General features: G+C 35.3%; 1 protein-coding gene across 1 annotated transcript in view; it reads right to left on the bottom strand.

The window, feature by feature from the left end:
* Positions 1–4,238: 4,238 nt before the first annotated feature.
* The window catches only part of LOC124541518 (protein slit), a 152,163-nt gene continuing 130,425 nt past the window's right edge, over positions 4,239–25,976 (bottom strand). Inside the window, exons 23-38 of the mRNA XM_047119434.1 lie at positions 25,688–25,857; positions 23,957–24,170; positions 22,612–22,751; positions 21,828–21,997; positions 20,109–20,276; positions 18,984–19,059; positions 17,861–17,962; positions 15,913–16,045; positions 15,281–15,390; positions 14,567–14,680; positions 13,672–13,820; positions 12,911–13,040; positions 8,161–8,235; positions 6,660–6,754; positions 5,735–5,881; positions 4,239–4,819 (exon numbers count right to left, since the gene is read on the bottom strand). Coding sequence (XP_046975390.1) covers positions 4,712–4,819; positions 5,735–5,881; positions 6,660–6,754; positions 8,161–8,235; positions 12,911–13,040; positions 13,672–13,820; positions 14,567–14,680; positions 15,281–15,390; positions 15,913–16,045; positions 17,861–17,962; positions 18,984–19,059; positions 20,109–20,276; positions 21,828–21,997; positions 22,612–22,751; positions 23,957–24,170; positions 25,688–25,857 — 2,101 coding nt within the window. The 3' untranslated portion in view covers positions 4,239–4,711. The remainder of the gene's footprint in view (positions 4,820–5,734; positions 5,882–6,659; positions 6,755–8,160; positions 8,236–12,910; positions 13,041–13,671; positions 13,821–14,566; positions 14,681–15,280; positions 15,391–15,912; positions 16,046–17,860; positions 17,963–18,983; positions 19,060–20,108; positions 20,277–21,827; positions 21,998–22,611; positions 22,752–23,956; positions 24,171–25,687; positions 25,858–25,976) is intronic.

Raw genomic sequence — 25,976 nt, 5'->3', positions numbered from 1 at the left:
AAATGACACGCGGGTTACTAGTGATTACGCGCCATTGATAACCGTTTATTTTTTCTTTCAAATCAATTAAACCTATTCTAACCGATATATATGTTTCATAATCATTATTTATATTATTTATATATGTATAGCTTAGATTATAATATAATGATTTCTACTTAATAAAGATTCAGTGATTTATCATACATTATGAATTAACTTTTTACGATTTATGTGTACAGAAGAATTGTTAGAGAATGATATTCTTTTACTAAATCAAATCAATGATGATCAGTATTTAACTGTACGAGTTAAACGAAGCGAGTTTACTGTGTAGAATGAACTAAAATCAAAATAAATAGTTAAGAATTTGATTGATTCGTAAAGTTATTTGCCAACAATTGTTGTCAACATTACGACATTTATTTCTTTAAAGGAATACATATATATTACTTAAAATTTAAAAGTGAATTGTAAATAAATCAGTGACTTTTTTTAATCTGTTTACATATTAAATCACGTGGATTATTTTAATCTTAAAACATATGCTACTTATTCGATTATTAAATATTGCAAGCAACGCGTTTACTCGAGCAAAACCAGTTTGCGCAGTTTTAGCATGCAAACAATGTACACTTGGAATAATTAAATACTCGGACTTGAGCTTTCTAAATATCTTTGTATCTATGACAGCATAGGTGCAAAGATAAGATAGGACTCGTATGATTCGATATAAGATAATTTACCATCTCTCTTCGCCATAATCTCTGCGCAAATACGTTTGCGTATGTAAACACAAATTTTAGTTTTGCACGATTTGTTTTATTATGTTGTATTGTAAAAAAGAAATTAAAAGTGAAGGAATATGTTTGGATCACTAATATGTGTATTTATTTATATGTAACATAATAAAAGAAATCTGATCGTACTTTATGACACCATGTTTATTGTTATTAGTGAATTTTAAAATTCACTTCATAATCAATTTTGCTTGAAATACGGATCTGTCGAATAGATTAAAATGTTTGTTAACATTTTTATGTCGAATTCAAGTATAGTACGACACGACTTAGATGTAGCATAGCAAGATTCGTGAAACAGGTCACATATTATTTGTACTCAAACGTAATAACTTGTAACATCACATGACCTAATATATTCGTCAATTCGACGCGTCGATTTACACGCACTCGCTGTCTCGGGTCGAACTGACGCGGGAATCTATAGCGACGAATAGCGTCGAGTGGCGCGATAGGGAGCTGTTTCTAAGTTGTGTCGTATTATAATCTTCTTTCATATTAACAGATATTTAAGCGATTTAATAAGATTTGTATACAGTTTTGTCGTTGAACTGTTTTACGAATCTTATTAAGAAAACCTTTTTTTTATATTTTAATATTGATTTGTAATATAACCCTATTTAATTTTAATTTATATTAATAACGGTTATTGAGAAGGTTGTTAGTTTATTGTGTAATATTAAAAATCGTGTTTAATTGTATAATTTTTTGTATAGTAATATATAATGTATAATTATTTTTTAATAACTTTTCATGTATTACTATGGAGTGTAAACCGCGCGAAGCGTACAAATTATATTGAAGAATCAATAAATAAATGTATTTTAAATCTATTGTTTTGTTTTGATTGTGTGTTGTAGAGAAATACATAAGACAAAGTGACTAGTGTCAAACAGTATGAGCGTTTTGATTACCATTACCAATGCGTGGTACATATACACATCTGTCATATGTATCCCTATTCACCAGCCCTAGTAGTAGAGCAGAGTGATGGAATAAGATTCTAATCTTCTCGTTATAAATAAATAAATATTGGATATCACATACACTACTCTGATCCCAATGTAAGTAGCTGAAGCACTTGTGTTGTGGAAAATCAGAAGTAACGATACCACAAACATGCAGACCCAAGACAACATAGAAAACTAATGAACTTTTTCTGCATCGACTTGACCAGTGATTCAAATCAACTCAATTTTATTCAAGTAAACTTCACAATGAAGCGTTTTTGTATCGTCAACAATTAAATACTACCACCGTTTCGGAAAGCCGCTTTTAGCGAGAAGAAACGGCAAGAAACTCGCATAGTTGCTCTTTTCAAATAAACAGATTAACGATGCTGTTTTTTACAGTAATTAGTGTCCTATGATGGAACCTGAGCCTAACTCCAGGCGTTTCTTTCTACACGGTAGCATGCGTAAGCGATCCCGTGGCGCCCGCTCAGAGACGGTGAGGGTACCACTGGGTTTTTAGTGGGTAAACCCGGTGGACCTGGGCGCACTCGGCGTCCAGGAAATCGGGGAGTCCCACACACACGCCCACTTTCCATCACGTGGGGGAAGCGCGTATAAAGCGTTTTTCCAGCGAGAGAAAAAAGGCGTTTCTTTCTAAAAAGCACTCTTTTAATGAATAATATGAATAATAATAATTTTTTTTTGTTTTGTTTTGATTGAACTCGAAACCCATGAAAGTCGCTGTATACACTGCTCGACCAATGAGGTCGTCATATATATCAATCAGGTACAAATGTCTTCCCAATTAAAAAACATTTTATAGGAAAATAAATAAAATCCATATTTATCTAACATCGTCTTTTATTACATCAAATAAATTATAAAGTTTATAGACAATATTATTACTTTTTTTTATAATTATTAATAAAAAGCGCATGCACTGTCCGTCTGTCTTAAAACACGACCATACGAAACTTAAAGCTTAGATTATAACTTACATAAGATGTAAATCGACCTTACAGTTATATAAAAATAAAACAATAATTTTATATAACTGTAAATGATGTTTCATTCAATAACAAATAATTAATACTGAAAATTAATATCATTAAAACCGCTGACAACTGTTACTGTAATTATATGAATATGGTAAGAAATAAATACGGAATGCTTTATAATACCTAATAAAATACTTAATTGTTCCTATATAATAAATCTTAACTACCAATTTACAGTAAGCTACACTTTAGCAACAAAACAGCAATAAATATTTTAATCTATTTTATTTTACAAAAGAACCGTCAGTCAAAAACTACTATTATTTTTTTTTTATCATTAGATCTAAAAAGGTATATAAAAATGAAAAAAAAATGCCGAAAAAACATTTTCTCATATGGCAAGAATATAAAAAACGCGGAAATTTATTATCTGTACGCCTAATACTAACTTATCGATATAAAATATTCAATAAACATCTAGAGAATGATAAATATATTATTATTAAATGAACACAATATTGTTTAAGATTAAAATTTGAGACGATTCATGAAAATTTTATGGCAGTATAAAATTAAGTTGTAACATTGTGTTACAAAAAAAACAAACATGAATATGTAAAATGGACGTCAAAATTGAGAAAAAAACACATTCCAAGCAAGAATTTCAAAACTGTCCCATAGCTGTCGTCCATTTTACACATCCATGATATCCGCAGATTAAAAATATAATTACATATTAAAAATACAGATAAAATAATAGCCTCCAGGGCGTAAAAGGTTTAACAATAAATGCATTACCTAACTGTTGAGTATATTTAAGCTTTAGTTATGTCTAATGGGGTATAAAGTTAGACCTAATAGTACATTCATACAAAACATTATAAAAGATGGTGAAGTATTTAAAAATAAGTTCAAGATCTCAGAGAAATGCATCAATTTTTCATTCGCCCTCATAATACGTTACAAAACCACGTAAAACCGAGTTACTACACGCGCAAACTTTGTATTGTAATAAGTTTGCGCAGGTAAACGCTAAAGAACTTTGATTGATTGTTCTTGTATTAGCGCAAATATTCGCTGGGTAAATGTTTTCTAATAAGTATTGAGTGGTCAAAATATATCATAAAGTAGGTTTTGCTTTTATTTCGATGATAAATATTGATCCTTTATGATACCTGAATCTACTTAGAGCCGTAACTAGAGTAATACTTAATTATTTTAAACCAATCAGGACTAACTTACAAGAGGTTTTTGCAATATTACATAAATTGAAGAGTTGTTCTACCCCCCATTACTGAAATGAACAAATTAATTTCACGGAAAAAGTTTTTTCATTGTAGCAAAATAATTATGTAAAAATGTTGTTTGAGATTTTCGTTCATTTTATCATAAATTCTTTTAAAACTTAAAACAATAGGCCGTTATATTGGAAGGCATATTTAAATTATTACACTATTGACGATTATTGTCTATTGATTATTTCGTTGATAAGATTGATTGCTTTTTTAAAATTACTTTTAAATAAAATGTCAAAAGTCGAAAAAAAACATTCATCCTTCTTAAATTTATAGTCTACGACGGTAAGTTCATGATAAAACTTAGATGTAGCATGAGAAAATTCAATAAAACCGATACTGCCGATTCACAACCGATAGAAACAGCTCCCTATCGCGCCTACATCTAAGTTGTGTCGTACTATAAGACTGTCAAATATAATCATGCGTCCCTCTCTAACATGGTGCTATTTCTATTGATATCTCTTTCTAACATTCTCAACATTCATTTCGTGTAAAAATGAGACATAATAATTACCTTTGAAACAAATTTGTCCAAAATTTAAATAAATGGGCGCCATGACAGTAAAATTATGCAACGTTTCTGTAACGTTTGGAAAGCAGGTTTCTCGTTTATAGGGTGCTGTGTAAGCGCTTTGACTTTTATTTAATTTTTGTGCAAATTTGGATTTGTTTTGTGTGTGTGTTTAGTGTATGAAGGGCGTGTTCCTCGGGCACTTTTTTCCGCAGGCACATTTGCGTACTATTTCTATATCTTTGGTATATCTCGTACCGTCGGCACAGACTAAACGGATCTGAAAACAATTTATTAAACATTTAGGTAATTTACTTGGTGGTAGGGCTTTGAGCAAGCCCGTCTGGGTAGGTACCACCCACTCATCAGTTATTCTACCGCCAAATAACAGTAATCAGTATTGTTGTGTTCCAGTTTGAAGGGTGAGTCAGTAACTACAGGCACAAGGGACATAACATCTCAGTTCCCAAGGTTGGTGGCGCATTGACGATGTAAGGAATAGTTAATATTTCTGACAGCGTCATTGTCTATGGATGATAGTGACTACATACCATCAGGTGGCCAATATGCTCGTCCGCCAACCTATACCATAAAACAAAACAAACAAACATCTGTATGTACACAGACAAACGGACAAAACAATTGAGGTACTTGTTAATTTTATGCACAGTCAGAGTAAGAAAACCTTCTACAGTTTTCAAATTCATTCATTTATCAAGTCTTAAACTCTTAGTACCTTTTGAATCTAAACATCAAATAATTGCGACGCAAATGTCATTCTCGATCGGTAAAGCAGATTATCGCTCGTACTGAGCACACGAAAATAGATCTTAAGGTGACGAACCCTTTCTTACCCCGACTGTACATATATCTATATACTACTAGTTAGTAGTCATAACATGTGTCAGGCAAAAAGTAGCCTATGTCCTTTTATGGAGTTCAAAATTGCTTAACACCAAATTTCACCAAATTCAGTTCAGCGGTTTGGTCGTGAAAGAGCGACAGACAGACAGACAGAGTTCTTTCCCATTTATAATATTAATAAAGATATTTAAGATTTCTTTTTGTAATATTAATGATGCACTTTAAATAATAAACAGTAATAGCTATTTATATAAATAAACTATTATATAAGATAGAAGTTTATTTTAAAACTTATTTATGTATGCAATAATCTGTGATGCGTTTATGTTACCTTTCTCTTCTTAGTTTTCCTGGGTGCGCAGCACAGGGCTCTACCGCAGCCCCCCGGGGTTCCAGAGGCTTTAGCGGAGCACCGCGCGCCGCGGACAGGACGGCGGCTCCGACAGGAACCCTCAGTTATGAACTCGCGAGTGGCCTCCTGGAATGACATCGCTTTTGACGTTAAGTTTAATGTAGACTTTCCAATATCATGAGATATACCAGACTATCTGCTAATAGCCCAGCTATATTTATTCACTATAAATAGTTTTTGATTTATATATCTTCATTTATAATACAACACTATTGCACTTTAATGCTGAACAGGCTTTGGTGGTTGACCCGACATTTGGAAAACTATTTCAGTAAAATGGGTTTTTTAAGGCACCATCGCACTCGAGACGCTTTTCAATCAATAACGACATTTACAAATCCATTCGAGGTCGCCCGCTCTTAAAAATATATAAGCCATCAAATAATGTTAACAATTATAGTACGACACAACTTAGATGTATCATCGGCAAAATTCGTAAAACCGATTACTGCTGATTCACACAATCAATAGAAACAGCTCCCTATCGCGCCACTCGACGCTATTCGTCGCTATAGATTCCCGCGTCAGTTCGACCCGAGACAGCGAGTGCGTGTGAATCGACGCGTCAAATTGACGAATATATTAGGTCATGTGATGTTACAAGTTATTACGTTTGCGTAAAGATCATATTCACATAAGAATTAAACATTGATAATTAGGGATCGCGTACTTAATTCGGATGTGATCGGTTTTACGAATTTTGCCGATGATACATCTAAGTTGTGTCGTACTATACTCTATTCATTAATTAGATAAACAAACAAATGAAGGGCGCGCCGTTATAAATAAGGTTTGTTTATATTCGATATTTTTAGTATCTGTGTTCAGTTTTTTTTTAATTTTAAAAATGTAAGTTAATAAAGTTCACCTTCCGACACGCGCCGCTGGCCGGCGGCTGCGCGGGCGCCTCTTCAGGATACTGCTTTTGCGCAGGCGCGGCTGGAATTATAAATTTATTTTCAAATACATACTAATACATAATATATACTCACTAAGTACGAATTGACAAGAGGGCTGGTTCGTTTTTTGCCCAGAGGATCGGAATTGCGATTCAACGGGGAAATGCTGCTAGCATTCTTGCCACCATTCCACGCGGTCAAGATTTATACAGTAACTAGTTTTAGTTCATATTTGTATATATATATATTTAAGCATTTAATGTTGTTAATTCTTATGTTAATAAGTACGAATTAATAGGATTAATTATTTTTAATTTGTCCTAACTAAATAATGATTTAGCTTAATGTTTATATAATTGGGAAATTCTTCCTCTAAGGGAGTATATAGGGGTTGAAGTTTTGTATAGATGTTCATATTTTTTTCAATTATAATTTTTAATTGTTCCAAGAAACATAATTTTTGTGATACTAATTTAAAATAAGTAGACACGTTTTTAATTTCTGAATATTCTACTTTAAATGAATTAATGGTAAATTACACAAAAACTCAACGTAATATTTCTTGCCTTAAATGTCTTGTGGATGATGTAATGAAAGGCAATTGAGTATAGATATATGTATTGTAATATAATTTACAATATTTAATTGTTACGACGATATTACAGTGCGATGTTAGAATGGCGACTCCGCGACGGAACATATAATAATGTATTAATTGACAACGTAGCATATCGAATATCGACTTGTTTCTAGGTGCCATTATGGACAGTGATTTTTGCTTACATTAATGAAAGATAATACGTAGGCACAATTTTAAGATTTTTAAGTTAATCTGTAAACTTCCACGCAAGCAAAGTCGCGTAGAACAGCTAGTAAATAAAATAAAATAAAAGCTGCATGTTTTAAGAATAATAATATATTAATATATGCAATTAAATTAATGAAATTATATAATGAAATGGATAATTAATAAAATGGAAATAATATATAATTTAATATAAGTGAAATATTGTGTAGTGTTGTCTTAAATTTTCGCGATTATTACACATTTAAATAAAACTAGTTATACCGGATTTGAATCGCGTATATTAATTATTTTTGGCATCCCGACGTTTCGAGCACTTTACAGCGTTCGTGGTCACGGGTAGACTACCTATAATTAATATACGCGATTCAAATCCGGTATAACTAGTTTTATTTAAATGAAATATTGTGAGCATGTTTTCTGGTAGAATAAAGGCTATTTTTATTTTATTTTATTTTATTTATGACAATACTAGGCTGCTGCTTCTCTTGTGTTCGGACCACAACAATACTGTGTTCTATTATTTGGTAGAATAACTGATGAGTGGGTGGTACCTACCCAGGCGTGCTTGCACAAAGCAATACCACCAAGTATATATGTATGTATATATATATATTTATAACATTAGTATAGCTCGTTACCTGGTGATGCTTGGACGTTGCTGATAATCTGCTTCCGTGGGGGCAGTTTGACTTGTGTGATAACCGGAGCCCCGCCTGAAACATGTTCAACGTGCGTTTTTTATGAACATAATGATTGTCAGTCTTCAAAATGGAGGGTATCAATTCGTCCGTATTTGTTTTATGATTGTTACCTCATAACTTTTCACTGGTCGAACCGATTTTGATATTCTTTTTGTGTTTTTGAAAGCAAGTGTGGTCCCTTAGGGGATCTAAATTGTGTGTAAACCTAAATTATTTTTATCACTTTAGCCTATCTGCTACTTATAAATATAAATTTACTCCTTTTCTCACGAAGGAACTCCTCATCAATCCGCGGCATAGACAAAGAATATCAAAATCAAAATAAACTTGATTCAAGTGGGCATTTACAAGCACTTTGAATCGTCATTTAACAATTAAGTGAAGCTACCACCGGTTCGGAAAGTAGATTCTACCGAGAAGAAGCGACAAGAAACTCAGTAGTTACTCTTATTTAACATTTAAAAAATACAAAGTCCTGTTAGTTAAATACAATTATTTAAAATAATATATCCTGCTTGGAAGTCATCACAGGTATTAACTCCACGCTTTTCAACCGACTTCCAAAAGGAGGAGGTTATCAATTCGTCTGTATTTTTTGTTTTTTTTTTTTTTTTTTTTTTTTTTTATGTTTGTTACCTCATAACTTTTCACTGGGTGGACCGATTTTGATAATTTTTTTTTTGTTTGAAAGGTAGTGCTTCCCGTGGGGTCCCATTTTTTTTATTTTTTTTTCCGATGATGGTATCCATGTGAAAACGACATAAGTCTTAAATTTGCATTATGTATATGCGCGACAAATAGGTGAATAACTGAAAATCACGTTAACCAATTTTGCTAATTCTTTTTTTATTATAAAATATATACTTCAAGGGTAATTTGGTGAAAGTTTGGTAAGGTTCTGAGCACAGGATCCATGACAAAGTAACGGAACGGAAGGGAACGGAACAATTCTGAGGAGCACGTTAGCGATACTCGGTCGAATCTTTTATTTATAGGTATATTTGAGTCACCTTCCGTAATGTGGTTATGTTTATGTAATTATCATAGTCGAATATTATAATCAACTAGCTACCCACCCCGGCTTCGCACGGGTGCAATACTGATACTAAATATACTACAGAATTTGTTTATATACGACATCACATCGCAAACTTCTAAAATTATCAGTGTTTCTTTACTATATTGTTCATGTTTTATATACACAAACCTTCCCCTTGAATCACACTATCTTTTAAAAAAAACCGCATCAAAATCCGTTGCGTAGATTTAAAGATATAGGGACAGAGAAAGCGACTTTGTTTTATGCTATGTAGTGATGGAACTCCTATACGGCTCGCAGTTAGGGTGCGATATGGGGCAGAATTTCTTACTATCTTTAATCAAATTTTGTGTATGTGATGTGATGTCATATGATGTACGAAATATAGTTGGTCTTTTTCAAAGTTTTTTTGCTGAGTTCGATTACAGCTCTTTCGAGGGATCCTTGTAGTTTACGCCGCGTGACGTATTAAATCCGCATTTTCGAAAGTCTATTTTTGCTTTATTCGCAAGTTTCCTTTGAAATTGTCCTCGAAGTAGTTTCTGACTCATATAAACGGAACGTTTAATCTATCCATATTAAAAAAAATTAGTTAGTCAACATCAGCTTCACTTAAAATCAAAAAATAAATAAAATTTTAACAAAAAGAAAAACCGACTTCAAACAAAACACTATTTTATAACAAATGAATATGCACGAAAAAGTAATAAAAATAATTGCGTATTCAACATATTTTTTAGAGTCTTCCTAAGTTAAATGAAATGAAAAATATTAAACTACTTAAAAGTCGATTAACGATTATATCATGTAGTTATAATTATTGTTATATTTGGAGTCGGTGTCAGCCAATAAAACCCTACAGTATATCTATCAAAAAACAATACGAGAATACTATGACAAATATGTTTTTTACAAATTACCTTTTACACAATAATATACTGGATCAATCAAGGGGCTCGTATCGCTTCTTTCTTTTGATTGTTGGGGCAAGGGCACCGTGGCTGACACCGGCTCCAAATATACCAATAACTATAACTACATGATATAATCGTTAATCGACTTTTAAGTAGTCTAATATTTTTCATTTCATTTAACTTAGGAAGACTCTAAAAAATATGTTGAATACGCAATTATTTTTATTACTTTTTCGTGCATATTCATTTGTTATAAAATAGTGTTTTGTTTGAAGTCGGTTTTTCTTTTTGTTAAAATTTTATTTATTTATCATCTATAAAATCTTGTATCGAATATTAAGTATGCCTTTTTTATCAATGTTTTTTTTACAAACGATTTGAATTTACGAAACGGCAAAGTGTCGGCAGAATTTTATTATCGTGTATATCAGCTTAATTATAAAAAGTTTATTGACAGTTAATATACAGTGCAACCTTAATATGTATAACGTACCTCAATATACAGAGTTCCTTCACTTAATAAATTCTTCGTAATTGACTTGAATTATGGATATAAGAGTCAATGTAAAATATACCTTTAAATTGTGAACATTTTTTGCGACCAACCTCTTTATAACCAACGTTCAACTATCAAAAAAAGTATTTATAAACACCTCTAATTAACGAATATTGTCAATCCAAAATCTTTATACAAAGTTCTCACCTAGATATGTACTTACTGATACCGAATTTACTGCATTTAATGTTGTAAAAACTTTTTTTTTTACCTACCTAATTATTTAAATGGAAAAAACATACAGTAATTTTATATTTTGATTTTATTTGGATTGGATTCCAGACTTCAGTGGACTTCTCATTTATCATCCCTAACAGGAAGACTCAGCTCCGCAACATACGCGGTTAGAAAAGTTAGACAACTAACTGATATTGATACCGCTCGTTTAGTTTATTTTGGTTATTTTCACAGTATTATGTCATATGGCATATTACTTTGGGGTAACGCTGCAGATATTGAATCTGTCTTTATTTTACAAAAGAGAGCAATTCGGTTTATTTATAATCTTGGAGCTAGAGACTCTCTTCGGGAAGTTTTTAACAGAGTAGGAATACTTACTGTTGCGTCGCAATATATTTACAACAATATCATGTATATTCACAGTAACATTGATCACTTTGATAAAATCAGTGATAATCATTGTATATGCACTAGAAGTAAGGATAAACTTATAACGCCAAGTTTCCGACTCCGCAAAGTCAATAGATCCTTCTTGGGGCAAGGTATCCGTTTCTATAATAAAATTCCGCAGAAATTTTTAACTTTGCCGTTTAGTAAATTCAAATCGTTTGTTAAAAATACATTGGTAGAAAAAGCATACTATTCGATACAAGATTTTGTAGATGATAAAAAAGCGTGGAGTTAATACCTGTTGACTTCCAAGCAGGATACATTAATTCAAATAATTGTATTTAATTAACATGACGTTGTATTTTTTAAATGTTAAAAAAGAGTAACTACTGAGTTTCTTGCCGGTTCTTCTCGGTAGAATCTACTTTCCGAACCGGTGGTAGCTTCACTTAATTGTAAAATGACGATTCAAAAGTGCTTATAAAAGCCTACTTGAATAAAGTTTATTTTGATTTTGATTTTGATTGATAAAAATGTGTTATACATTTATTAGTAAAAGTTATTCGCTAAAACAAGATGAGTACGTAATGTTGAGGTGTACAAGCATAACAAATCTTAGTTCAGCGAATTATTTGATATTGTATAACGAATATTTACTTGTTCCCTTCATATGGTTTAAGATATTTATTGTTTCATAAAGAATATTACATATTCACTTAAATGAAACTTAAAACTAATTTATAAAGCTATGTACATAAATTTAAATAAAACTAGTTATAACGGATTTGAATCGCGTATATTAATTATTTTTGACATCCCGACGTTTCGAGCACTTTACAGCGTTCGTGGTCACGGGTAGACTAAGAACTGTGAACATGCTCTGGATAAACCTAACCATTTTATCCGATTTGATAAACCACAGATCCTCGCTAGAGAACACAGATTCACACGGGTAGACTAAGATGACATTTGTCTATTTGAAGAACAAAAGAAATATTATTAACAACTACCGCCAACGATTTCTCAATTGATATCTTGAGTAACGTTCCGGTTGCACGCAGAAGGCACTAACTGTATCTTTAGGTCTTGCAGTCTGTTGGATTTGGGATTTTAAATTTTTAATAAGTGGATCCCAGGTGTTAGAAAGTCTCCAACCATCTTCTCTATTGAAGTTCGGATGTTTTTGAATTTCAATAGCCTCGCGTATCATTCTAGGAATTAATCTGTGTTCTCTAGCGAGGATCTGTGGTTTATCAAATCGGATAAAATGGTTAGGTTTATCCAGAGCATGTTCACAGATTGCAGACTTTGAAGAACGCCTATTTTTGACATCTCCTATATGTTCCTTAACCCTAGTACCGATATTTCTCTTTGTTTGGCCTATGTAAGATAAACCTCGAAACGTCGGGATGTCAAAAATAATTAATATACGCGATTCAAAACCTTTATAACTAGTTTTATTTAAATGTATAGTAATCGTGAAAATTTAAGACAACATTATGTACATAAATGTTTACATTTTTGAGCGTACGAAATTCCTTCCGTTTTGTTATATCGAGGTTACACTATATTTACTTGTATGGTTAATGAAAGATATAGGATACTTACCGACAGAGGTGCGCAGTTCGCACTGCGCGCCCGCCGTGCCGGCACGACAGCGGCAAGTATAGTCCGACCGCGAGCCCGCCTCGCGCACGCAGCGCCCGCCCCGCGCGCACGGGTTGGGCACGCACGGGTCCTGTGGGGGGGGGGGGGGTTGTCACGACCGTTATAAACCTCTTTTGTAATTTTAACGATTTTGACGACCTCTGTGTCGAGTGGTGTGTACATGAGTGTGTACAACGGTTTTCATGGGTACGCCACTCCGAGGTCCCGGGCTAGTCCAGCCGAGTCGATGTAGATTATCATTAGTTTTCTATGTTGTCTTGGGTCTGGGTGTTTGTGTCGTGTTTGCATATTTATTTATTTAATATTATAACGTTGATTTAAATACTTTAAACCAATTTCTCGTTCATTTTTATATAAACAACAACAGCCTGTAAATCTTCCACTGCTGGGCTAAGGTTCTCTCCCTTTGAGGAGAAGGTTTGGAACATATTCCACCACGCATTGGTGGAATACACATGTAGCAGAATTTATATTCTATTAGACATATGAAAGTTTCCTCACAAAGTTTTCCTTCACCGCCAAGATGAATTATAAACACAAATTAAGTGCATATTCAGTGGTGCTTGCCTGGGTTTGAACCCGCAATCATCGGTTAAGATGCACGAGTTCTAACCATCCACTTGATTTCTCATTAAATCCTGGCGTATTGCATTAAGACCACTAAAAATAATGCATGCATTTTGTGATGTGTTTGTACTCACGGGCTCGTGAGCGCCGTCCTCTTGCAGCGCGTGTGGTCGCGCGGGCATGGCGGGCTCGTCTCCGCCGCAGCCGGCGCGCGTGCGCGAGGTGCGCGCCGCGTTTACAAAGTCCACGCGCTTGTGGTTGATCCACGCCTCTTTCAGGCAGCCTGACCGACATCATATACAGTTTATGAAATAATCATTACACAGTATAAAACAAAGTCGCTCACCGCTGTCTGTCCTTATGTATGCTTAGATCTTAGAAACTACGCAACGGATTTTGATGCGGTTTTTTTAATAGATAGAGTGATTCGAGAGGAAGGTTTTTGTATATAATGCATGGACAATATAGTAAAGAAACACTGTTATTTTTAGAAGTTTGTAATGTGATGTAAATAAACAAATTCTGTTGTATATTTATATTGCACCCGTGCGAAGCCGAAGCGGGTCGCTAGTTTTACTATAAAAATGGGGAAAAACAAATACTTTTGCTTTTAAAAGATAATGAACCCCCGCTGTGCTTAAAGAGAAAACTTATGCTGATTAAAAAATACATATATTAATAGCATATGCTGCGTTCAAAATGACGACCTCCGTGGTCGAATGGTGTGTACACCGGTTTTCATGGGTACGCCACTCTGAGGTCCTGGGTACGATTCCCGGCCGAGTCGATGTAGATTATCATTAGTTTTCCATGTTGTCTTGGGTCTGCGTGTTTGCGGTATCGTTACTTCTGATTTTCCACAACACAAGTGCGTTAGCTACTTACATTGGGATCAGAGTAATGTATGTGATGTTGTCTCATATTTATTATTTTATTTAAAATGATATCATACACAAGCGTTTTTACTTTGATTATAGATGAGTATATTTTACGTTGAATGGAAAAGTTTCAATTAGAAATTCTGCATACCTTTGAAGCTGGTTATGTTACGCAAGTGCCATTTGCTGAAAGCGTCCTTGGCGACGTCCTCGGGCACTCCGCCGACGAACATGGGCCTCTCTAGGCGGAGAAACTCGTTACTGCCTTGAAATTGAAATTAACATAAGTTACATGACCATTTTAATAAAAAAATACTTGAAATTCGGCTGAGAGAACGAAGCCTCATTGGCAATGGCCCAGTGTTTAGAACGCGTGCATCTTAACCGATGATTGCGTTCAAACCCAGGCAAGCAGCGCTGATTCATGTGCTTAATTTGTCTTTATAATTCATCTCGTGCTCAGCGGTGTGGGAAAACATCGTGAGGAAAATCGCATGTGCCTAATTTCATAGAAATTCTGCCACATGTGTATTCCACGAACCCGCATTGGAATAGCGTGGTGGAATATGTTCCAAACCTTCTCCTCAAAAGGAGTGGGAAATTACAGGCTGTTGTTGTTGTTGTTGTTGGCAATGGCCCAGTGTTTAGAACGCTTTCATTTTAACCGATGATTGCGAGTTCAAACTCAGTCAAGCCCCGCAAATTTTCACGTGAGGAAACCTGCATGTGTCTAATTTCAACGGAATTTTGCCTCATGTTAATCCAAAGCGCATCGAGTGGCGTGTTGAAATATCATGCAAATCCTCCTTCAAAGGAAGGCTTAGCCCAGCAGTGGGAAAATTTACAGGCTGTACGAGTATCATACCTTCATTGATGATGGACCTCGCGGGTCCGTCGTCGACTCGTAACGTGAAATTCTTCTTAATCGCGATCAATTCAGCCTTGTGGTAGTTACCGTCGGAGACCATTTCGAAACTAGAAAAAAAAAACCATTCATATTAACAGACGTATCACTAGAAATCTATATCATAACGTATAAAACAAAGTCGCTTACCGCTGTCTATCTTTATGCTTAGATCTTTGAAATTACGCAACGGATTTTGATGCGGTTTTTTTTAATATATAGAGTAGTTTCAGAGGAAGGTTTTTATATGTTAATGCATGGATAGATATAGTAAAGAAATAAGAAAAAAACTGTAGTATATAGGGTCGCTAGTTAATATTATAATTGTGAAAGTAACTCTTGTCTGTCTGTAGGTCTTTCACGACCAAACCAATGAATCGATTTTGATGAAGTTTTTAAAGTAAATTTGACCTCCAAGAAACGAGAAAGGCTACGTTTTAAGCCTAACACATGCCAACATATCTCCTAAAACGCGGGCGAAGCCGCCGGCGATAACTAGTAGAAAATAATCCACAGTTCAGTTAATACTTATGTTACAGACACTCCAATTGTATTATATGTATAGATAAGATTTGCCTATACATAGCCTGTACCTGTACATAGTTGACGTGGGATGGTTGCCAACGTCGTAGCTGATGCGGATCCTGCCGTTGAAGAGCTCGACCGCGAGGTGCTCGCTGTCGCCGAAGTACATCAGCACGCCGTGCAGTTGCTTAGTGCTGAACACTGGAAAGATTACAGCACTATTACTTCTCTTGAACAGGTTTAAACTTGAATATCCTTGGGGTATCTGGTGACGAGGGCTTTAATTGTGATTACAGAGGTGGACTATCATTACACAGTAGTATCTGGTGACGACTGACGAGGGCTCTAATTGTGGTGGACTATCATTACACAGTATAAAACAAAGGCGCGTACCTCTCTGTCCCTGTATATGCTCAGATCTTTGAAATTATTTGAGAGGAAGGTTTTTGTATATGGACAACATAGTCAAAACACCGATAATCTTAGAAATTTGTACTGTGATGTTATAAATAAATAAATTTTGGTGTACATTTTGTAATTTTGGTGTTGTTAATAAATATGGGGCAAAAATTGTAAGGCTGTAGTTGTATGAGTACTTAAGCCTATTGGATTCTGGTATAGCAGTACGTACGCACATGTTACAAGAGTAACCTTAGCCTTCAATACGGTGTTATGACATTTGATTCTATATCATAATTTAAATCACATTACTATTGCATATTATGAATATAGCAGGAATATAGCAAGAATATTTATAAGGTACATAGTAGTATATGATTAGAAATAGCCAGGAGGCGATCGTTTCATTCCCAAGGTGTGCTATCAAACATAAACTCGCTAATTGTATAGTAACCTTTTGCACACAAGCGTTCCTTAACAATTTTTTTAAATTTGGCAACAGAAGCATTTTGAACGCTTTCTGGGATCCTGTTGTAGAAGCGTATACATTGCCCCACAAAAGAGTTACTGACTCTATGCAGTCGAGTAACAGGAGTAACAAGATTGTGTTTGTTCCTTGTACCAATGTTATGAGAATCACATTTTCTCATAAAAACATTAATATTTTTCCGTACATACAAAACATTACAAAATATGTATTGAGAAGCAACAGTCAATATCTTAATTTCTTTAAATCTATGCCTTAATGATTCCTTGGCTCCTAGGTTATAGATTGCGCGAATTCTGCAGCACAAATATAGTTTGGATAGCGGCTGCGTTACCCCAAAGCATAATACCGTAGGACATTATACTATGAAAGTAACTAAAATATACTAGTCGAGCCGTATCAACATCAGTAAGTAATCTAATTTTTTTGACCGCAAATGCCGCAGAACTCAGTCTACCCGCCAATCCGTTTATGTGGGGGAGCCACTGTAAATTGGCATCAAGAGTAAGGCCAAGAAATTCAGTTGTTTCAACTGGATCCATCGATTCCCCATTGATAAGTACATCGGGTTTTACATTTTGCACATTTGGTGTGCTAAATTTTACAATTTTAGTTTTTTTATTGAAAGATTGGAGCATCATTGTAAAACGATAATATTATATTGGCCATCCCGAACTACTGAAATTACATAAGCTTATTGGATTCTGGTATAAAAGTACGCACGCATATATATTTAGATCTCCAATAAAACTTTCTTGGTGGTTTCTTGGGCTTTCTGCAAGTCCATCTGGATAGGTACCCACTCATGAGATATTCTACCGCCAAACAACAGTACTCAGTATTGTTGTGTTCCAGTTTGAAGGGTGAGTCAGTGTAACTACAGTCACAAAGGACATAACATCTTAGTTCCCAAGATTAGTGGCGCATTGGTAATGAAAGTAATGGTAAATGTTTCTAACAGCGCCATTGTCTATGGGCAGTGGTGACCACATACCATAAGTGGCTCATATGCTCATCATCCAACTAATAGCATAAAAAGCTTTTGTGGAAAGCTTAACAACGGGACGTTTCGTAAATATCGGAAAAGATATTTTGTCTTATTATGGAGTTGGGTAACTAAGGTAACTTACCAAGTGTGACATTGGCCTGTGGTATGGTCCTGAGTGGTTCCAATTCCACCAATGAATCGTTGTAGTTGAAAGTGAGTGAGGTAAGATACTCGCACAGACGACCTGGAATACACAAAGACATTAATATGAGACAAATATGAGACAACATCACATACACTACTCCGATCCCAATGTAAGTAGCTAACGCACTTGTGTTGGAAAATCAGAAGTAACGATACCACAAACACCCAGACCCGAGACAACATAGAAAACTAATGGTAATCTACATCGACTCGGCCGGACGAACCCGGGACCTCGGAGTGGCGTACTTATGAAAACCGGCGTACACACCACTCGACCATGGAGGTGGACATTATAGATCAAAATCAAAATATACTTTATTCATGTAGGCTTTTACAAGCACTTTTGAATCGTCATTTAACATATTAAGACAAGAAACTCAGTAGTTACTCTTTTTGAACATTTAAAATACAGTCATGTTAGTTAAATACAATTATATATGTATGTAATATATCCTGGAAGGTAATAATTAAATCCACGCTTTTTTATCGTCTGTATAATTTTGTATTGAATAATATGCCTTCTTTGCCAATGTATTTTTTACAAATTATTTGAATTTATGAAACGGCAAAGTTAAAAATGTCTGCACATTAATTCTTATCTTCGTTTTTTCAATATTCAAGTTATTAAGATTAATGATTATTAATAGGCTGTTTGACAGTGCGAAAAATAAAGTGTCAATTATTGTAATCCATATATATTATGAGTTTAAATTTGTCAAAAACAATACTTAATATATTCAAAAGTCCATAAATAAAAATGCATTTTTAAACGTTTGCCACGTAACACAAAACGCTCTTGATCGGCCGGGCTTATGATGAAGTCACTTGCTTGTTAACCTTGCTTGCCTACTATATGTACAACAGATTAAAATACAGGCTACTGACGTCACAGATCACATTGTAGCGCTATATTGTCCAAGTAGCGTTTTCGAGCGCTATTTAAATATGGAATTTTACTAGAAATACTTTTACTGGGTTCCTTAACCTCCACTAAATAATATAAAATGGTTTTTAAGAACCAGTCAAATAGCCAATTGTTAAGATTAATGACCGTTGCTTACCGGAGTAGCCGGGTGCGCACTTGCACAGGTAGTCTGCGGGCGGCGCCAGTAGCGGGCGCTCCATCATGATGTCGTCCTGGAGATCAGGTACTGATATTTAATTACACAACCGTTGAAAAGTGGAGTGGGGGGAGCGCTGGGTAAAGTCGGTTATCTGGGTAAAGTCTGTCCCTATGTATGCTCAGATCTTTGAAATTAGGCAAAGGATTTTGAAGAGCTTTTTTTAATAGATAGAGTCAATGATATTCTAATAAACAAATATGTTATACCCATACTAAACAACAGAAAAAAGTGTGCCGCGCCGGGGACCGTTTATTTTACATTTCGTTACAAGTAAAAAGGATAGCTTGATAAAAACAATAATTAAAAGGGATCACTAGATGTTTTAATTACGCAAAACGTATTACTATGTAATTATGATGTATTATAATGTATTGTAACGTATTACTACGTAAAACGACTAAAGGCAAACGTCCCAATTAGGACGTTTTCTAGTCTTCACTTTTTGCGCGTTAATAACATATCTGTTTACTACAACATCATTGGATAGAGTGATTTGAGACAATTTTTTTTGTATATGTCAACGATTAGAAAATAAGCGAATTAAATTATTATTATAGCAAAAAATAATACGTTAAATTGCAATTATGTTTCACAGTTCACAATATTTCGACAGTTTACAATGTGTCTCGTCAGATTGTAATCTAACGAATTTTATAATCTTACGGTGACATATATAATAAATGGACAATATAGAAAAGAAATAAAAATACTTTTTTTTAATAGATAGACTTATTCAAGATGGAGGATGTATACATAATATAGTAGAGTCTGACTGAAAAACTGTGAACATTGTAAGACATTCTGCAGTATATGTAGTATCAGTATTTCAAACGTGCGAAGCCGGATCGCTAGTAAGGGAGCGTTCAAGTGTTATATAACGCAATTTTTGAAGAAAATTGACCACCTCTCTTCTCCTTGGAACGCATAGTAACGTTTTACGAGACACCCCTCCCTTCCAAATTGGGTTACGTTATACTTTAACGCCCTTAAGATATATGAGGAAATTTCTAAATGTATCGTATGTTAAGAGGGGATGAAACGTGTTGGTGTGTGTGTACGCACGTGCAGAGCGAGTGCGGGCAGGTAGCACACGCCGTGCACGCAGTCGTGGTGCGCGCACGGCGACGTGCCGAGCGCGGCGTGCGGCGCCGCCTCGCAGTAGCGCCCCGCGTACCCCGCCGCGCATGCGCAGCGGTACTCGTCCAGTCCATCCACGCACGTCGCTCCGTTCTGTAACAAGTTGTATATCAATGAAAATCAAAATAAACTGTATTCAAGTGGGCTTTTACAAGCACTTTTGAATCGTCATTTTAGAATTAAGTGAAGCTACGACCGAAAAAAATCGGCAAGAAACTCAGTTACTCTTTTTCAAAATTTAAAAAATACAAAGTCATGTTAGTAAAATACAATTATTTGAATTAATGTATCCTGCTTGGAAGTCAACAGGTATTAATATACCTATAAAATCTTGTATCGAATAATATGCCTTTCTTACCAATGTATTTTTTACAAACGATCTGAATTTACGAAACGACAAAGTTAAAAAGGTTTGCGGAATTTTTTTATAGAAACGGATACCTTGCCCCAAGAAGGATTTATTGACTCTGCGGAGTCGGAAACTTGGCGTTATAAGTTTATCCTTACTCCTAATGCACATACAATGATTATCATTGATTTTATCAAAGTGATCAATGTTATTGTGAATATCATAATATGGTTGTCATTGCGAGTTCAATTGAAAATATACTTTATTTAACTAGATGTAAAGTTGCTATTAGTCTAGCAGTAAAAAATTTAGTAACAGTTATCTAGAAGTTGAACTCATAAAGCCATTGGTTCTGTTCTTTTTTTGTAATAAACCGAGGTGACCCAGTGGTTAGAAGGCGTGCATCTTAACCGATGATTGCGGGTTCAAGCATGATTCATTTGTCTTTATAAATCAAATCGGTGAAGGAAAACATCGTGAGGAATTTTGCATGAGTCTAATTTCAACGAAATTCTGCCACATGTGAATCCTGCATTGGAGCAGCGTGGTGGAACATACTCCTATCATCTTCTCAAAGAGAGAGTCTTAGTACAGCAGTGGGAAATTTATAGGCTGTTATTATACTAGTGCATGCTGTGGTTTTCTATATCAATGAAGAAGCACACTTTTTAGTGTCACAATATATAATTGTGGGAAAATATAGAAGCTGTATATGTTGCTGTACACAATGTTTCCTGTAAAAATGTCTACAAAATCAAAAATCAAAATCAAAGTATACTTTATTCAAGTGGGCTTTTAGGAGCACTTTTGAATCGTCATTTAACAATTAAGTGAAGCTACCACCGGTTCGGAAAGTAGATTCTACCGAGAAGAAGCTACTCTTACTCTTTACTACAGTAGTTACTACAATAACAACAGCCTGGCAAATGGCTGTCAAAGTTTTATTTTTACTTGCCCTGGTAAACTTGAGCTGAGATGGCCCAGTGGTTAGAACGCGTGCATCTTAACCGATGATTGCGGGTTCAAACCCAGGCAAGCACCACTATATATATGTGCTTAATTGTGTTTATAATTCATCTCGTGCTCGGCTGTGAAGGAAAACATCGTGAGGAAACCTGCATGTGTCTAATTTCATCGAAATTCTGTCACATGTGCATTCCACCAACCCGCATTGGAACAGCGTGTTGGAATATGTTCCAATCTCTCTCCTTAATGGAAGAGGAGGCCTTATCTCAGCAGTGGGAAATTTACAGGCTGTTACTTTACTTTACTTTTTTTTTAATGGAAAAACTTACTTGGCACATGTGATTCAGGCAATCATCAGCGTTGATCGTGCAGTTCTGCCCCGAGTAACCCTTGGGGCAGGTGCAGGAGAAGTGGCTGGTGTGGTCCACGCAGATGGCGCCATTCGCGCACGGATTGAATTCCGGTGTGCAGAATGGTATCTTCTTCTCACAGAATTCACCTGAAATGTATTTTGACGTAGCTATATCTACAATATGTAATTGATTATGTCCCAGTGATTACAACATGATGATGCACATAAAACATCGCTTATGGTCTCATTTTCGTGTCAATTTTCAATGATTTTTCATGTGCCTAATTTCTGTTCATAATTCATCTCGTGTTCGAAGGAAAACATAGTGAGGAAACCTTCATGTGACCCATTTCAACTACATTCTTCCACATTTGTATTCAACAAACCGCAAACCTTTTCTTCAAAAGGAGAGGAGACTTCAGCCCAGCAGTGGGAAAGTTCCTTATTTTTGGGTAAAGGTTGGCGGACAAGCATATGGGCCACCTGATGGTATCTGGTCACCATCACCCATAGACAATGACGCTGTAAGAAATATTAACTATTCCTTACATCGTCAATCCGCCACCAACCTTGGGAACTGAGATTTTATGTCCCTTGTGCCTATAGTTACACTGGCTCACTCACCCTTCAAACCGCAACAAAACAGTACTGAGTACTGTTATTTGGTGGTAGAATAACTGGTGAGTGGGTGGTACCTACCCAGACGGGCTTGCACAAAGCCCTACCACCAAGTGCTGTTAATGTAATTGAAATTTACGTACCCATAAAGCCGGGGGCACACTTGCAAGTATACCCTTCGAGGTGGTCGACGCACGTGGCGTTGTTCTGGCAGCGGTGAGCGAGACAGTCGTCAATGTTCACCTCGCAACGCACGCCGGTGTAGCCAGCGTGGCAGGAGCAACTGGTAGAGGGATCACGATTAAAAACCACAACTAGAACGGAGTCTGGTTAGGGAACGCTTTAAATAAAAATTGGTCATCTGATGGTGGTCACCATCTTCAAAATAAAAAAAAAGGGTATCATTGAAAACCAGCATGAATTGCTGAATGGTATACCTATTTGGGACACGTCACGTATATTGTAGTTGTTCTTCTTCTTTATTTTTTTTTGTATCGTTACTTTTTTTTTTATCGTTCATTTTATTTCTTTTTTTGTGTAAATGATAATTTATTAGTACTTAAGTTATTTTTTTTTTTATTATTTTTTTTTACTTTTTATTTTGTACCAATTGTCATCTTGTCCCAAATAAAAGTGTTCTTTCTTTCTTTCTTTCTTCCTAGAAATATTAACTCTCACATCATTAACGTGAACCAATTTTGAACTACCCACCTCGCTATTATTGACGGTATAATTTGTGACCTTAAAGGGCTTGCACAATGCCATACTTAATACTAAATAAATGATGGTTGTCAATTTAATAGAAATATTTACTGTTTGTCGATTAAAAGTAATATAAATTTTCAAGCTAAAAACATAGCATGAGAGGCGAGAACGATTCCTATCAGGCATGTCATGTATTTGTCATTTCAAATCAAATCAAAATAAACTTTATTCAAGTGGGCTTTTACAAGCACTTTTGAATCGTCATTTTACAATCAAGTAAAGCTACCACCGGCTTCGGAAAGAAGATTACGAGAAGAGTCGGCAGTTGTTGCTCTTTTTCAACATTTAAAAAATACAGTCATGTTAGTTAAATACAATTATATGTGTATGTAATGTACCCTGGAGTTAATACTCTGCCTGGAAGTCAACAGGTATTAACTCCAGGCTTTTTTATCTGTTTGTAATATCAAAATAGCCCTTTTTTACTCCATGCATATTTATACACGGTACATATACCAAAATAACATTTTTTACAATTTTTGCCTGTCTGTTTATTATAATCTCCGGAACGGTTGGACCGATTTTGACGGGACTTTCACTGGCAGACTGACATAATAAGGAGTAACTTAGGCTGAAATAATATTGTTTTTTTATAATTCAAACGTGTACAAGGTCGGGCACAGCTAGTTATCTATAAAATCTCGTGTCGAATAATATTAATTATAATTTATGATAATTTTTTGGTGACGAAGGGAGTCAGTATTGGTCTAATGGGGTACTCACTGGAACCGGCCCTCTTCGAGTAGCTGGCAGGCGCCGTGCGCGCAGGGCGAGCCGTAGCACGCGTCGATCTGGTGCTGGCACGTGTCGCCGTGGAAGCCGCGCGCGCACGCGCACGTGTAGCCGCCGCCCGCGCTCGCTGCGCACGCGCCGCCGTGCAGGCACGGGTTACGATAGCAGCGGTCGCACTTTGCTATCACATCCGCCGGCGGCTCCTCTGCGGGGATGAGGCCAAATTAGCGAGTACGATACATAGTAAGTAAAGTGACAGCCTGTAAATTTCCCACTGCTGGGATAAGGCCCCCTCTTCCATTAAGGAGAGGGCTTGGAACATATTCCACAACGCTGTTCCAATGCGGGTTGGTGGAATGCACATGTGGCAGAATTTCGATGAAATTAGACACATGCAGGTTTCCTCACGATGTTTTCCTTCACCGCCGAGCACGAGATGAATTATAAACACAAATTAAGCACATATATATAGTGGTGCTCGCCTGGGTTTGAACCCGAAATCATCGGTTAAGATGCACGAGTTATAACCACTGGGCCATCTCAGCTCTTATACGATACATAGGTCTAATTTTATTTATTTATAAGTACAACTTACAAAACATACACCATTTATAGGTTTTAAAATAAAGGTAATTACATTTTTAGCTAAGTGTTGTTTCAATTAAAAGTTATCACGGCATGGAAAAGGACAGTATTTTCTATTAACCTAACACGACTTTTTTTTTTTCTACTTCTATTATACAAACAAAAATTACCACCAATAATAATACAATATAAAATGTAAATTACAAAAGACAATAACAAATTACCAACTTATTACTAAACAGTTAAAAAATTAAAAATAAATAAAATGAAACTTTTTTTTAGATAACAAAAATGTTATAGATTGACGAGACAATACGGATTCAACAAAAACTATGTATATATACTAATTATAAGAGCTTTGTGATATTTGTTTTATTCTGTGCACTTTATCTTTATGGAGATCTGAGATTAATCGTTATATGTTATTAAAACTGTTTAGCGTTAGTCGTCATTATATTAACACACATAGTGTATATATACATATCATCATTATATAATAAAAAACAAAGTCTCCTTCTCTGTCACTATATCCCTATGCTTAAATCTTTAAAACTACACAACGGATTTTGATGCGGTTTTTTTAATAGATAGAGTGATTCGAGAGGATGGTTTTTATATATAATACATGGACAAATTCGTAAAGAAACACTGATAATTATAGAAGTTCTACTGTGATGTCATGTCATTTCACCAGTGCGGGGCGGGTCGCTAGTATACCTATAAAATTTTATATCGTTTCATACTGTGCATAGTTTAATACAAGAAACCAACTAAGTTAGTAAACAGATATGTCATTAACGCGCAAAAAGTGAAGACTAGAAAACGTCCTAATTGGGACGTTTGCCTTTAGTCGTTTTCATCATAATTATGCTAGTAATACGTTTTGCGTAATTAAAACATCTAGTTATCCCTTTTAATTATTGTTTTTATCAAGCTATCCTTTTTACTTTTAACGAAATGTAAAAATAAACTAAAATAAATAGTCCCCGGCGCGGCACACGTTTTTCTGTTGTTTAGTATGGATATAACATATCTGTTTATTAGAATATCATTGCAAGAAACAAAAATGTTGTAACACACATATAAATATGATAAGTATAAAATATGTCGTTTAAATATTTACAACGAAGTCTTTACCTTTACAAACGAACGCGCTGGAACTGGTACTGAGCACCAACTTGTCCCTCATCGGTGGGGGATCAGCGCAGCGGGCGATGCCGGCCTCCACGTACTCACCGGCCACCTTCACCCATTCGCTCAGCCAGCGAGCAGAGCAGTCACAGTACAGAGGGTTCGAACCCAGTGCGCTGGAAATAATAACTCACACTAAAATAACCGTTCACTTCTACGTGGTGGTAGGGCTTTGTGCAAGCCCGTCTGGGTAGATACCCACTCATCAGTTATTCTTCCGCCAAATAACTCAGTA

The sequence above is a fragment of the Vanessa cardui genome, chromosome 28, assembly GCF_905220365.1.
Source record: "Vanessa cardui chromosome 28, ilVanCard2.1, whole genome shotgun sequence".
Taxonomy (NCBI): domain Eukaryota; kingdom Metazoa; phylum Arthropoda; class Insecta; order Lepidoptera; family Nymphalidae; genus Vanessa; species Vanessa cardui.
The sequence above is the reverse complement of the archived record's forward strand: the minus strand, read 5'-3'. Positions and strand labels throughout refer to the sequence as shown.